The sequence below is a fragment of the Vanellus vanellus genome (genome assembly GCF_965231255.1).
Source record: "Vanellus vanellus genome assembly, chromosome: 5".
Classification (NCBI taxonomy): domain Eukaryota; kingdom Metazoa; phylum Chordata; class Aves; order Charadriiformes; family Charadriidae; genus Vanellus; species Vanellus vanellus.
Window position 1 is genome coordinate 2,962,668 of NC_138910.1, and position 15,640 is coordinate 2,978,307.

General features: G+C 40.9%; 1 protein-coding gene across 1 annotated transcript in view; it reads right to left on the bottom strand.

Moving 5' to 3' along the window:
* Positions 1 to 10,519: 10,519 nt before the first annotated feature.
* The window catches only part of KIF5C (kinesin family member 5C), a gene marked incomplete at both ends in the record, with an annotated part of 79,527 nt that continues 74,406 nt past the window's right edge, over positions 10,520 to 15,640 (bottom strand). Inside the window, 4 exons of the mRNA XM_082483699.1 lie at positions 10,520 to 10,626; positions 11,609 to 11,825; positions 14,129 to 14,233; positions 15,047 to 15,118. Coding sequence (XP_082339825.1) covers positions 10,520 to 10,626; positions 11,609 to 11,825; positions 14,129 to 14,233; positions 15,047 to 15,118 — 501 coding nt within the window. The remainder of the gene's footprint in view (positions 10,627 to 11,608; positions 11,826 to 14,128; positions 14,234 to 15,046; positions 15,119 to 15,640) is intronic.

The following is a 15,640-nucleotide window of genomic DNA, read 5'->3' on the forward strand; positions in this document are numbered from 1 at the left end:
ACTTTACAAACTAGACATGTATAATTCTACAGAATGCCTCAACCCCCGGGGTTCTCCCACAACGAAAAGTGTTTCAACGGACAAGATTGTGAGAGCGAGAGAGGAACGGGTGGAGCGGTGTTCCATCCTGCACAGCGGATGTTCTCCAGTGCACTTCGCCCTTCATACAGGCACAGTGAAGACGAAAATCGAAGCAAGGGTAGATTAAGATTATCCTGCCAATTTATTTTTTGAATCCTTCCGCTTCCAATGGAGATGTACTTCATTCACGTTTACACAAAGTCTTTCTCCTCCAATACGAGAAATTTGATTAGGCCTTTTCCTTTTGGACCTGCATGACCATTTGGTTTAAATACCCATTTATTCAAATGAAACAATGTTCAGCTTAAAATTCTTCTTTTCTTCGATTTCCAAGCCTTATTTATCAAAATTTCAGGCAAATGTGCATCTTAGTCCATTAGGCTTTATAAAACGGAATTTAAAAGTTACTCATAAGGTTCTGTAGGCAGAAATTATTGTAGTGAAGTTTTTTGTGACTTATTTTTTAGTTTTCAATATATTCAGGATAATCCGCTCTCACCCTCGTTGAGTTAAATACAAACTTAAAAATGCATCAGCCAAGATCTTTCCAGGTTTAAAACTTCTCTTACTTTTGAGAAAACAAGTCAATGAAACGTGAACTCAAGGACAAACACAAGATATTTGAACATATCATTAAGAGAAGCTCAAGTGAGCAGGAAATACTTTTTAATTACTAGCAAAAAGAACAATATGTACTTCAGTTCCATCTGAAGTACATTTTCCATTTGTGAACAGTATTTCCACCAAAATTTGTCCCATGCATGACATTTTACGATGTGAAATTTAATTTGTGCTATACAAATCACAACTTTAAAATTAGCCTAGAATAAATATAACACAACACTCAAAGAGCAAAGAAAGTAAGATAGCATCGAGTAGTGGAAATAGCAGGAGACAGGTTTTGATCTCTGCAGAGCAGACGTGTGGTTTTCATTTCTATATATAAAATGTGTAAGACTTAAAAATGGTACAAAATTTGAATATACAATACGCAATACAAACTTAAGTTGCCTAATTAAAATAGGCTTACAAAACAAGAATCTATATATAAGCAGAGTACGTTCAATTGACAGAATTCATAATTTCCAATTGAGTAAATACCTTCTGTATTTCTTTTTGAGAATTTTAGCCTAAGGCATATTTTCAGCATTTCAGTTACAGAAAGTCCTCCTACGGTCTTGATGTAAAAGTTAACTTGGAGATACTTACATTATTTTAGCTAGATGAACTGACTGGCTGATCAGCACTAGCCCAATTAAGAGATGTCAAAGCTAACTTATTACTCAAGCTGGAGAAAGCTCTCTAAACTGCCGTATGTAACTAACGGTGATGCTGTGAGGAGCTCAGTACAGTTTTTAAGCCAATGCTGCATCTACAATATGCTTCCATACCAAACTTTGAATTTGAGAGACAGAACAAGTTTTACTACAGTACAAAATCTTTGACAGCAATTAAGTTTGGTATCTTTTCCAAGACAACTGTTTTAGAACCAAAACAAGAGGATGATCCGTTCATAGTAGAAATTGCAGCTCTAAACAGCTGATAAGATAGCACAGAGTAGTTCTGAATTAGTAATTTTATTAAAGATTGCATATGGCAAGTTCACAGTTCATTTTTCTGGCAGTGCACATGCACATAAAGAAAGAAAATATAAAACTTTGAAAAATACAAAATAAATTAAATACATGCAAATTTGCAACATCATTAAATATTTTTAGCAAAATGCTCCCCAAAATAGTGCAACATAAAAAAAAACCAAAACAGTTAAATTAAGTCCAACTTACTTTGCAACAACCTAAATAATTTCAGTAGAAAAACATATCTGAAGTCAATTCACAATCTTCCAAAACACTCTACGTTAACTAGATAGTTCTACGCCTACTAACAAACACATTCAGAAATTAAAAAAAAAAAAATCAGTCTCAAATTAAATAAGAGCAAATGTCTGCAAAACAAGACTAGAGGGCTATGCTCGGCCATAACCTTCCTGGAACCCATGCTTCGTTGAGATGGAGGTTGCGTGCTCTGCACATCTGCAGAAGGATGATATGTGTGCGTGGCACAGAAGCCAGAGGAGGAGCAGGAGCCTCTGCCTGCCAGCGGAACCTTCCCAGAACGATTCCAGTGCCCCCTGGCTGAGAAGATGGAAACTTTCTGTCTGACACGAAAGAGAGATCCAAGAAAGGCAAGCGGTCTCATCCTTACCTCCGCACGCACAAGCGTACCATCCGTGGGACGACTTGCTTCTTCTAACTTATAATGACATTCTTTTCCCCTTGCAATATGCTCTTCACCTCCTAACAAACATATTCCCAAATTTGATCTGCAAAGGACAGCGCAAGTATACAACTCTCACCTCCTTTTGGACTCTCTCTATATAATTTTTTTTAAGGTAGGGTCTGGGGTTTGGGGGATTATTATTTTTTGTTTGTTTCTTTAAGGTAGCGTCTGTTCTGGTAGGGGACTGTTCACTCCGGTACCTGAATTCCCCGATCCGCTCGATCGGGGCTTGCCGAGGGTGTGCGGGAAGGGGAAGAAGGGGGATGTTTGTCGGCTTTTCCAAGACAAGATTTCCACAGCATTCTGAAAGCCTTCAAAATTTCATAGAGAACAACGCTTACAAACACATGGCTAGCCATCACACTCCAGGAAAACCCACCACTGTAGGGAGAACTACAAGCAGATCAGATCTTAATTTTAAGATAGGTCACACAGATATATTCATGTCACTACCAAACTTCAAAACCTAGATCTATACTAACAGATTTCTCTGCATCCCATCTGATCTTTACCAGGTACTGCAATAAAGGTTATTTTTTACAGTCCAAAGATTTTATCAGGATATTACAAATGGTTCTTTGGGGAAATTTACTTCTGAAAATGTAAGCAGTAAAATTAAACCATATAGCAGCACATTTTCATCCCCTAAAAATATAAAATAATATGTATATTATACAGTAAATCAGTCATGACAGAGCACAATCACCTGCCTTTGATGGCACTTGGTCATTGAATAATTAATTCTCTGATGCCAGAAGTCGGGGTTTACTGCTGCAACAGAGGACTTTGAAAAAGCATCAATCTGAGTGTCGAAGCCCAACCTAACCAGCGCCAAGGGGTCAAACGCAGTCAGTGAGAGATTCTGAGTGGCAGACTTCCTATCGTTACTTAGATGGTTATGTTAAATACATTGTACAAGTATCTGTAGAAGAGTTGAGCTGAACACTTCTGTACACGTGGAGATCCTACGAAGCTCAAAATACCTGGGACCAGTGCATTGCAGATGGCTGTAGGACGCGCAGGATGAACAGGACGTGGATCGGGTCGAAGAGAGGGGAAAAAAAGAAGCTAGTGACTTAATGACAGTCCTTAGCATGCTAAGTGGAACTGACCTGTCAAAAGAGAGCAAGAAAGGTAATGATAATTAGTGGACGTTTGAGATTAGAAAGTAGATACACAACTTGGCAAATCAATTGATACCTACACTTCACCGAAACGTGATGCACAGCAACCAAAGAGCCACCGTAATAGCGAGGAAACGAGAGCCATGTAAAGCACAATTTTAAGAATTCATGAAATTAGGGTTTCGGTTACTAAGACTTGGAGAGGAATTTTCTCAGCCTGTGTCATTCCAGCCCGCAAATGGGCACAGTCATCATGAAACAATTCTCTTGATGAAATTCATTCTTTGCCACCTGTGGCATAGCGTTATGTCTTGCCTAAATACATCCTTAAACACTATCTAAAGGTCTAACTTTTTTTTTTTTTTTCCTTTTACCTCTCTGTTCTTTTAATAGGATTTTTCTCTCCACTGGTCGGCACTCGGATATGCTGAAGAGCAGATGTGCGCATATCTTATACAACAAGTAAGGAAAATAACTGCAGTTGAGTTTGAAAACTTACTGCAAAGCAAAAGGCTGAAAAAATACAAATCCCAAACAATCCCTCTCTTTTATATGTCCCCTGACAGAGAGGTGCTTTCCTTATATATATACACACACAAAATACGTGTTTACAGAAATATAAAAACATATTTTATATAATATCCTGGTAATCTATTATGAAATTATACCATATAATTTTATATAACACATATGCATATTATACAGGCATCTTTCTCACTAATTTAATAGTAATCGCATCCCAAAGCAAAGTTCAAGGCACGTTACCAAGCACAAAGGTGATTTAAAGTTGATTTTAAAACATTTGAAATACAGACCTTTAAAAACTCCTGGGTTTGAATTTTTTCCCCCTGCGTTTCTCGTTAACCATATGGAGCGCACCACATAAGTAACTGAATGTGCCTAGCACATTTTTTAGCACATTGGCTAATACAAAATCAGCCTTACAGAGAGAGATGTGTTTTCCTCAATTGAGCATCTTCTTGTATAGTTATTTAAAAAAACCTTGTCCACATTCAAGATAAAGTTATAAAAATAAATAAACACATAAATATCGATGCATCAGTGTTTTCAAATTTACCCTAAATTGACAGTGGGAATTGCAGTTGGCTCCTAATTGTCATCCTTACTAACGCCTTCAAGGAAACCAAGGTGATTATTAATTCCTGCATGTTATTGGCTAGATTAACTATGGTCTGGCTAATTAAATATAGTTATTCATCTTGCTCAAGGATGGGGAGGTGCTGGGAACATACCAGAGACCTTAGGATAAGGGCCATACAGACAAGAGCCTGTTTGCACAGCATATTTCACAAATCCAGATCCCAGTACAACTTCCTTGAATAATTTCTGTAGGCCATGACAGAGCATTACTGCAATCGTTAGTGTATCTTCATGTCAGTCCTTTCCTTCTCTTGAAATGAGATATCAGACAAGTTTGAGCAAATATCAGGAAGGCCAGACAGGCAGATAACCAGCTTCCTTCAGATTTGAAATACGAAAGCATACACATCACCAAGCCATCTGCTACTGGGCTGGCTGTCCACGGTTTCCAGGCGGCGCCTGAGCATCCCCACTGCGCCAGCTTGCTCACACATCCAGCGATTCCAGGAGAGCATCCTCCAGCCTGCAGCTCAGTCATTGAGAAAGGTGATGGCAAACCCAGAAGTTTGTGTACAGCACCTGAAGTGCTTTCCAGCAAAGCCAAAAGTGTTTAATATTATCATCTATGCTTTCCCTGAGCCTCAACCTCAGCTGTCCCCGAGCTCTGTCCTGTGTGCAGGGCCAGGGTAGGTCCAAAATGTAATTACAGCAGACTCAAAGATGATCTCTGCTTCTATGATGGAGAACCTACATCAGTGGACAAGGGAAGAGCTATGGATGTCATCTATCTGGAGTTCTGTAAGGCCTTTGACACAGTGCCCCACAACATCCTGCTCTCTAAATTGGAAAGGTATGGATTTGATGGGTGGATTGTATGGTGGATGAGGAATTGGTTGGATGGTCACATCCAGAGGGTAGTGGTCAATGGCTCAATGTCCAGATGGAGATCGGTGACAAGTGGTATCCCTCAGGGGTCCGTACTGGGACTAGTACTGTTCAATATCTTCATCAATGACATAGCCAGTAGGATTGAGTGCACCCTCGGCAAGTCTGTGGATGACACCAAGCTGTGTGGTGCAGTTCACACACCTGAGGGACGGGATGCCATCCAGAGGGACCTGGGCAGGTGCAAGAAGTGGACCCATGTGAACCTCATAAAGTTCAACACGGCCAAGTGCAGGGTCCTGTGCCTGGCTTGGGGCAACCCCCGGTATCAACACAGGCTGGGGATGAAGGATGGAGAGCAGCTCTGCTGAGAGGGGCTGGGGGGTACTGCTGGATGAAAAGCTGGGCATGAGCTGACAATGTGTGCTCACAGCCCAGAAAGCCACCTGCATCCCGAGCTGCATCCCCTGCAGCGTGGCCAGCAGGGCGAGGGGGGGAATGTGCCCCTCTGCTGCCCTCTGCTCTGGGGAGACCCCCCCACAGTGCTGCCTCCAGCTCCGGGGGTCCCCACAGCAGAAGGACACAGAGGTGTTGGAGTGGGGCCAGAGGAGGCCCCGGAGATGCTGGGAGGGCTGGAGCTCCTCTGCTGGGAGGACAGGCTGGGAGAGGTGGGGAGGTTCAGCCTGGAGAAGAGAAGGTTCCGTGGAGACCTTATTGCAGCCTTTCAGCACCTGACAGGGGCCTACAGGAAAGATGGGCACAAACTCTTTAGCAGGGCCTGTTGCGATAGGACAAAGGGTAATGGCTTTAAACTAAAAGAGGGTAGATTTAGACTAGATGGAAGGAAGAAATTTTTTATGCTGAGGGTAGTGAGACAGTGGCCCAGGTTGCCCAGAGAGGTGGTAGATGCCCCATCCATGGAAACATTCAAGGCCAGGTTGGATGGGGCTCTGAGCAGCCTGGTCTAGTTGAAGATGGCCTACTCATGGCAGAGAGGTTGGATCAGATGACCTTTAAAGGTCCATTCCATTCCATTCCATTCTATTCCATCTGGAGAAAGTCCTTATTAAATCAGGAGCTGCAGGAGAGCAGCACCACCATCTTTCACATCTCCATGAGCAACCTGAGTAACAGAACCCGTGCCCTCCAGATGGGTGTAGGGGGAGTTCTGAGCAGGTCCATTTCATGAATTTAAAGACAGAACTTCAAAATGAACTGATCTGCACTAACATTGATCTGGCCGCACATTTTAAGCATGAAAAACAATTCTACATAGACTCCTACCACTTAATGCATTTTTCCCGTTATTCACTTCAGCCTGGCAGTTACTGACTAGCATGCTGCACGGGACATTCAAGTTTGCTCAGACACTGCCTTTATGCTTATTTTCATTTCTAAAACTTATTATCATTATAGGTTTTCTTTAATGACTGAGAAAAAAAAATATGAAACCAGATTGTATAGTCTCTTTGATAATTTTGTGCAGGTTTTGGCCTAAACTTTGTGGGGCAGCATGAGAAAGAGTCAAAACAATTTGGGGTTTGCATTGTTGGTTTTTTTTTGTTCCTATCTAAAGCAAAATACATAGCATAGATTTTGGTTTTTTAATTCCTGGTATTATTTGAAAAGCTCTTATATTAACCTTTTTTGAAACCTGCACTGTGTTTAGTTACATTTAGAAACTATATACAATATACAACTAAGCTCTGTAGTTGACCAGCAGAGAAACTAATACACAACCATCCACATGACATGATTTGCTGCTATGCACACATGGGGAGTATTGTTTTTTAAAGTTTTGTCAAAATACTTCTCTCCACAAAATTCAAAAACTTTATAAGGTTTACACTGAAGAACACATTTCATCTAATTTTATTAAAACAGAAAAGATTAAACTGTAAGAACTGACTCAAAACTGTGCTATAGAAACAAACATTAGAAATCCCCAAGGCCATCTCCATGAAATCCTGGCACAAATTTAGCTAAAAGGCTGCAGCAATTCCAGCTCTACCTTCTTATAGAAATACAGCCCTACTGTAGAAAAATACTCTTACTGCAGCACGTATCCTGTCAGCTGCACCGATGTGGATTCCCTTCCTGATAATTTCCAAAATCTAGGTTTGAGGTGTGCCCCAGGTAACAAATTCATTGCATTTGTATTTTCAAAAACGTCTGCAATGTAAACAGAGCGAGGAATTATCTCTCAGAGATTCGCAGACACGCTTTGGCCTCCCGAGTCTCCTGTTTCAGCCAGCTACCGGCAATGTGCAACTTCAGGAGCACATTTTATTAACACCCACATTTTTCTTCTCTCCCATTAGCTACTGTTATTCATGAAATGCTATGCTTTCTGGGGTAGAAATCATCTCCTTACATCACACACGTTGCATCTAGGCAAGGTGGCCCAAACTGGGCAAAGCCTGAACTTTGTCCTGCTGAGTCGCACAGGCTTGCCCAGCTCTGCTGAACTGCGGAAAACCAGCAAGAGCCATGCTGCCTGTTACTGAGGGCTGGGCTGCTGGGCTAATAAATCATAATCACTGCCCAGGCTAACAGTAATAAGTGTCTATTATCTTTACTGTGAATGATGAATGAATGCAAGATAAATTGCCCCTCACCCTGGGATAAAATTTTCATTCCAGAGATAGGGTATGTTATTTGACAGTAAATATTTATCTAGAAACACCACCTTTATTTCACTGCTGTTCAATGAAAATAAAAGAAAGGTCTGTTCTAATTATAGCTGTGTAGAACTGCGCCATTCAAAAGCATGGTGTATTTCTGCAGAGCACAGAAATGTCTCAACGATATTATGGAAATAATCTGTTTAAATTTTTCCCTGCACAAGTAGTATCTTTACTAACACTCTTACTCAGGCCCCTGGGCTTTCATCCAACAAGCTCAGAATTCAAGTTGCTCTGATGCTCCCCAAATCCTTTGGCAGTCAAATAGCTGCAATTTTCCAATAATCTTCTCAACTGAAGGACCAAAAATGATGAGAACTGACCTTCTTTAATCACTGCCCAGCCTTAGTCTAATACCTCTTCAAGACATCTCTCTAGATGTGTGCAAAAAATCTAGAACTTGACTGAGTTTAAAAAACAATTATAAAACCTAAAATATGGTTCTCTGAAGTAGTAATCATAGAATATCTCAAGTTGGAAGGGACCCATAAGGATCATGGAGTCCAACTCCCACGACATTTCAAACGGTTGCCTTACACATGATACGGGATACACAATGCAGCCAGGCGTTAGGCTCTGTCTCGAGCAATAAGGAAATTAGACCGATAAAAGCCATAAAGGAGCATTACTGTCAATTAAGAAAAAAACCCACATACACTCTTTTTAAATGGCTTCGTTCCAACCTGTAGGGCTTCCATTTGGTTTTCAGAATCTTCTCCCCGATTTTTTCAGAAACCATAGATCCATTAGTGTACCCTGTTTCTTCTAAGATCTTCCATCTTTTTCTCCACCCCTATTGTCCATGAGCTCCTCTGCAACATGTTCCAAGCCTGGCCTGAATCTGCTAATCCTGCAATCTAAAACTCATAATCTAAAACATTTTACAGGTACTCCATGCCTTCTGATTGCTTTTTGTTGACTTCCAAAGTCCTATCTTCTTACACATCCAGCTAGTTTTAAGTGTATTTATTTTGTTAATAACTTTTATTAATCTGCAGCTGTTCGCTTGACATGTGCCTGCACCTAATGTGTGGCTTGTTTGGGTCTGACACTTAATTTCCTAGCAGATGAGATATTAAAGGCCCACCCAGTTTATGCAGGTAGCAGCTTTTTTTTCCCACAGAGCAGCTGTTATGATATATGTTTGGAAATATTTTACATGCCGCTGTATCACACTCTTCTCTCTTTGCTCTTCCACAGAGGTGGGAATGCAATAAAATAGATAGACAGAGGCTATCTCGCTTGTGAGATGGAAAAGCCAATTTGAGTGCAGAATGAACTAATGCGCAAAAATGCTCAGCAAAGACTTGCCCTAATTCATCCACAGCGAAAATATGTTGCTTGCAGCTACAGGGCTCATGGAAAACACAATGAACAGAAACAATCTGCACAAGACAATAACAGCTTGAGTGTGATGTGATGGATGGTTGCATGTATGCATGACATGAAACATTCTCAAAAAAAAAAAAAGAAAGAAAAAACCACCCAAGAATGCCGAGTGCCTAAAGGAAAACACATACTATCAGAAGAGAGTCATAAGACAGAATTAATCCTCAAGAATGAAAAAAAGCCAAACTTGGAGGGACAACCTAGCAGTCCACTGGCTGCTTTTCACAGCCGCTCAGTACCATCCAACTCCTAGTATGCCCGTAAGAAAGTTATCATCTAAAATAATAGCAGAAGTAAAATATCTCAGAAATAATGAACATTTAAAGAAATAAATGGGAAGGTAGGTTACACGAAGCAGTCTCGTGGGAATATGCTGCTCCTCTTTCCAGGATGAGATTTTTGCTTAGGAGACACCCTCAAGCCCTTGCAATTAAAGTAAAATATTTACATTTTTCTCTGATGAGAGCTGAATGAGAGTGCAAAGCAAAAGAAACAAAAGTAAAGTTTGCCAAATTGTGACACTCAAATTTGGAGAAGTCTGTGCTGCTGCTGTTTGTAGCTGCTCTACCCCTGTCCCAGGCTGGAATATCACAACATGGGAACATATTCATATTACAGAAAGCAAAAAATTATATTGGCAGAAGGAACCTCTGGAACTCTATTTTTACTACACGAGTTTCACACCTCTATGTGTGAATTTCAGTACAGATTTACCAGAGCATTTCAGTTTATTAAAAAAGTTTTAAGTGATAAGTCATTAAAATAAAAACTCTCAGCAGCAGCTTGCAAAGCATTCTAACAAGGCACTCCTCACTTAAATTACTAATTTTCACAGTTAAATTATCAGCAAACGAGTCCTACTAAAACTAGACAAAAAATTTACTGTGGGTCTTCTAAAAGCAAGACTGAAATATGAGAAAGCCGGGTGATCGGTGAAAGAACAGAAGAGTAAGTTACTTTGGTCTTACTTCTCGTCTATTTGGTGTTGTGATAGTAGCTGGAATTTGTCATTCCTCCCCCTCGGATGGCGTGGACAGCCGTTGGAGAAGATGCTGGGTAGTGACCGGGGCGGATGGGCTTGGCTGCAGAGTAAAAGTAGGAAACCAAACAAGACATTGAGTTTCACACAAGGTTTTCTACCTCACCTTCTCCTCTCAAGGAGCTGTGCTTGGCAGAGCAGTCTGTAATCCAGCTCTGCAGGACACAGCATTCCCATACCTTGGCCAACAACAAATACATCCATTTTGTGCTTGTGATGGAGCCATTTAACCATCCCATGCATGCCCCTCATCTCTGCAAAGACCATGGACTGTCTAAACAACAGAGGGAAGTCACAACCAACATAGTGGTCAGTGATGCACTTTCCATGTCCAATTTGACTATTTATATCATTCCCCAAGATGCTGAGACAAAGCTGTCAATGGCTTTCTATGAGAGGTAGCATACAGCAGGAAGCACTGTGTGCCGCCTAATTCTCAGGTTTTAGGATGCCAATATTAGCATCGCCATCTGAAACATTATCCTTCTACTTCAGCAATGCCAACAAATAATTGCAAAATTTGCCCCATCTTAAACACCATTTGATTGTGTGCATGCATTCAGATTGCACCACACAGATATGTCAAGCATCTGAATTATATAGGAAGATTTTTGACTCTACATGGCTCAAATTAAATCACAAGGAGGAGTAATCAGGGAAAAAGAGAGGAAGGGACAAGGTCCAGAAAGGCAAGGAAAGACTGAAAGCAGAAGGAGAGTATGTGGGGGAGGAGGAAGAAAGTGACAGACTAATTTAAAGAGACAAGTTTTCAGGTCACTAGAAGGGCACACAAGACCCATTATGCCATTTATTTACTGAGTTAAATAGCAGAGGCGCTTTAAACTTTAGGTGGGGCAGATTCTATTAAAAAGTAAAGCCTTTGAAGATTCCTGTGCAGCAGAGAAGCAGACCCCGTGGTTCGCCCTGGTCTGCTGCTTTCAAAGCTCTCTCTATTTAAACATGAGCAAACAGACCAACCATGAAGTATGTGAGCAACCACTAACCCTTTAGCTCCATGTCCTTACCAATTTGAGCAGAGTGTGCTCTCCGTGCCATGTTTTTGGCTCTCACAGCCTCCTTAATGCGATCTACCTCCTGCTGGTACCGTTTGCGGTCTCGCATGGCGTTCTCCTTGGCCTCCTTCAGTGCGCTCTCCAGGGCCTTAACTCTCTCTGCCGTAGCTCTAAGTCGTTTTTCCAGCTTAGGAAGCTCACAACGAAGATCTGCATTATCACGTACCAACTGCAAGAAAAGAAGTTTCAAAAATATCCAATGAAAAAGTTTATTCCATTCAACAAAATTTCACAGATCTGATCCTGAAGGGTGAGGGCTCCAGGACAAAGCCTGCTACTGCAAGGCGCTCCATTACTGTACCTGCTTTTCTAGACTTCAAGAGCATTGGCGGCAGAAACTCTGCACTTCTTCAGAATGCAGAAGTGTCCAGCATTTTGCAAATACTTAGGCACCTCATTATTTCAAAACTACAGTGCTTAACTGTGGCTTACGGACAACACTGGGTATCATCAAAAATTCATCTTCTCCAGTGGTTATGGCATGTTTACTTACTTGGTCCATACTCAAGCATATGGGTAAATTGAACACTTCAATGCCTCAGACATCGCTAAGGCACCACGTAAGGCTTGTAGCTATAAATGTGATGATTTTATGCAACTCTGAATTCATGCACTTCCTCAATTAAATACGAACCTGACCAAGGTCTGTCGCTTATCAGAATAACATCTAACTTTACATGCAACAACAGCCAAGAGAGAGGATTGATTTTTTGAAAAATAAAAACCTGATGCAAACAGTTAGAAAAATCCAGTACAATTTCTACCGAACAGATTATACCACTACTAGAAGTCAACAGAAAACTGTTCCAAAGGCGTGATTCTCCCTTTTCCGGAGTGAAGGGAAGAAATCAGTTTAACTACCACATTAATAATATAGTAAAGCAACAGCAGGTACTGATTTTCACACCTTGTTTGACAATCAAAATGTTTTACACCTGCTAGTCCAGGCTGAGTGCCAGAAGAAAAACACAAAGCTAAATAAAAATTGTCACAATGTGCTTTTTCTGAAAGTGTTGAGCCCTTGTTCTATAAAATAGTTATGATACGAAATAAAAGCAGGATGGTATCACATTCAGGTCAAGCTCAATTTCATTTTTCCTCTAAGTTGTTTATGAGACATGGACTCCTAGTTGATTTTGAGTGAATATGCACTAATGAGAGCTATAAAAAACTGTATCTGAAAACCCAGCAGATGTGTGAACTGAGTGCAAAAAAGGCAAGACAGTAAAAGGAAAAACACTCCTAACATGTCCCAATTTCCGTATTTAGAAACTGGGTCTGTAAACCATCTGTTCACTGGGAATCTCAAAATACTGAACCTTAGCGGACACTTGTCACGGTCCGGCACTGCTTGCTTTTTTGGCATTTCCACAGGAATAAGTAAAGCAAATCTCGGCAAATGCTGTGTCTCACTAATACCAGTTTCAGAAAACTGCACTGGAGAATGTTATGTAACTCTTCAAAAATTATCTCAAAAGCATCTGTACTACTTTGTGTTCCACACCTGAACAGTGGGACACAGTTCAGAACTAATGACATCTGATGAGAGAGTGGAAGCACACTTATTGGCAGAAATGATCCAGTTTTATCTAACAAGGCGCTACCTAGATATATATACAGACCCCATTGATATATAGACACTTCCAGTAAGCAGAGGGTAAGGCTCCTTCCTTGACGTATACCCAAAACTCTTGCCTACTACACATTCCTTCCACCCCCTGTTTGCACAGTGGGTATCAAGGGTGAAGGGCTCTCCAATAGCCCTTGTCTCTCTGAACAGCAGAATTCCAATGGAAGCAGGAATTCCATGAAAGAAGGAGGAGACAGAGATGGACATGCCCAGAAATGACCAACCTCAGCATCCCAGGGAGGCACCAGCCCTTAAGCTGCACAGAAAACCTGTATTTCTTCGTTTTCATACTCTGCTGGTTGACTCCACTCAAGTCACCTCCGAGGGTGCCTCTAAGCAGCTTTAGACCAGAAGGAGTCAAAACTAGGGATACGCGATCCATCCAGAAACCAGCTATCAGCACACGAGGTAATAACAAACACTTTATTCTGGTTTTTATGCATTACAGCAATACAGTGACAATTAGTCTTGCCAAAACTGCTAGAGTCTATTTTCACAGAAAAAATAACTGTTCATTTAACGCATCAGTAAGATGTTCAGGGAGCAGAAAGAGCAGCTCTAACACCAGCTCCTAATTCCAAGAATTTTAGTTGAGAACTATAGGTACTGTTTCCTCAGAGAGTACGTTACCTTACCCTTTCAAATGTAAAAAGGTACTTTTTTTTTTTTTGGAAGGATGGAAGGAGAGGGAGAAGGGAGGGAGGAAGGGAGGGAGGAAGGGAGGGAGGGAGGGAGGGAGGGAGGGAGGGAGGGAAGGAGGGAGGGAAGGAGGGAGGGAGGGAAGGAGGGAGGGAGGGAAGGAGGGAGGGAAGGAAAGGAAGGAAAGGAAGGAGAGCCCCTACCTGTTTGTGAACCTTTGTAAGCTGTTCCAGGTTGTTCTCAAGAAAGGAAATTTTCTGCTTCTGTGCAGCACTTCCGCCTCCGTCGTCACTGTCCAGTTCAACGCTCTGCACAGAGAGTTGCAGCATTCAGCAAAGCCAGGCAGAAACTCAAGAGGAAGCTCAGATCTTTTGTGAATTTAAGCTTCCCAAAGGCAGAAGAGTCTTCCAGAGCCCCAAATTAAAGAGAATTTATTTTACCTGTTCATTTTATATGCAAGAATCACATTCCCCACAACACAAAAAATAAACTATTGTTACTGAACAATTATGAGGGAATCCTGAATAGGAAAATCATAGATTTTAGTGGGGAAACCCTTTTTTCCTCTTTTTTTCCACTCCTGAGAGACATTTTTATGTAATATGGGGTTTCAAACTTAAAAAAAAAAAAAAAGTATAAAAGCTCTTCCCCAAAACTACTCTAAAGGACTGAAAAGCATTCCAAAGTCTTTGACTATTTATGCAGCTCTGACTCTTCTTCAACAGTAAAAAAATACCTTAATTTCTGCCAAACAATACTTTTGCCAGGAAAAGGCTGAGTACTCACAAGCCCATAGAAAGAAAGGGCCACAGCATTCAGTGTAGCATAAGTTAGTGCAAATTATATTGAATAATTTCTGGTACCTGTTAATACCATCTTTGAGAATTTTGTAACTGAACTGGATTGGATTGGTTCATTTCACTTAACTACCAAGACTTGTCCTTAACAAATTAGGACCCAATAAAAGCTAATAAACATCAGAACAGTTTTTAATCTTATCTTCCACTGTTATTAAAAAGGACAATAATCAATTTTGTAACAACATGCACTAAAAGTTTCCAGCAAATCACAAGAATACTGCAAAAAAGATAAGACTTTGATTTAAGAGAGTATAGTCTTACTTTTTTAACACGGGTGGTGAGATCTTGCACAAACAGTTTGCGTAGGTTGTGAAGAGTCTGAAGTTCTCTTGCCTGGAACCAAAATAATTAAAAAAAAAAAAAAAAAAGCACAAACCAGTAAGAGATAGTAGATGCTCTGGTGTAAAAATTCTCCTCAGATTTGAGTTGATATTATGACTTTATTGTGATTTCCTTATAGAGCTGTACCTGCCTGTGGGTATACGCAGCTCACAGAAAGGCAGTGCCCATGCTGAAAGCTACTTTGGAAAATATGTCAACTCTGTCTTAGGGTGAGGGGAAACAACAGCAGAAGGCTGAAGTCTCACAAGTTGGCCACGGTTACGCATATCTAGCAACGTGAGAGCTCTGCATTCACTCTGGAGCAAACGCATTGGCCTGATCTGAATGCTTATTCACAGGCACTTAAGATGTTTAAGTGCTTTTTAAGTCTTGGCAAAAATCCAGGCTTTCCCAGATTTTTTTTTTATTTTTTTTTTATAATGCATCAACTTCTCAGGCTCAGCGAAATAATCGCCTTACTCCAGACTGGAAGTGTGACACAAGAAGTGGCAACCCTGCCCCAGCTCCCAGAAG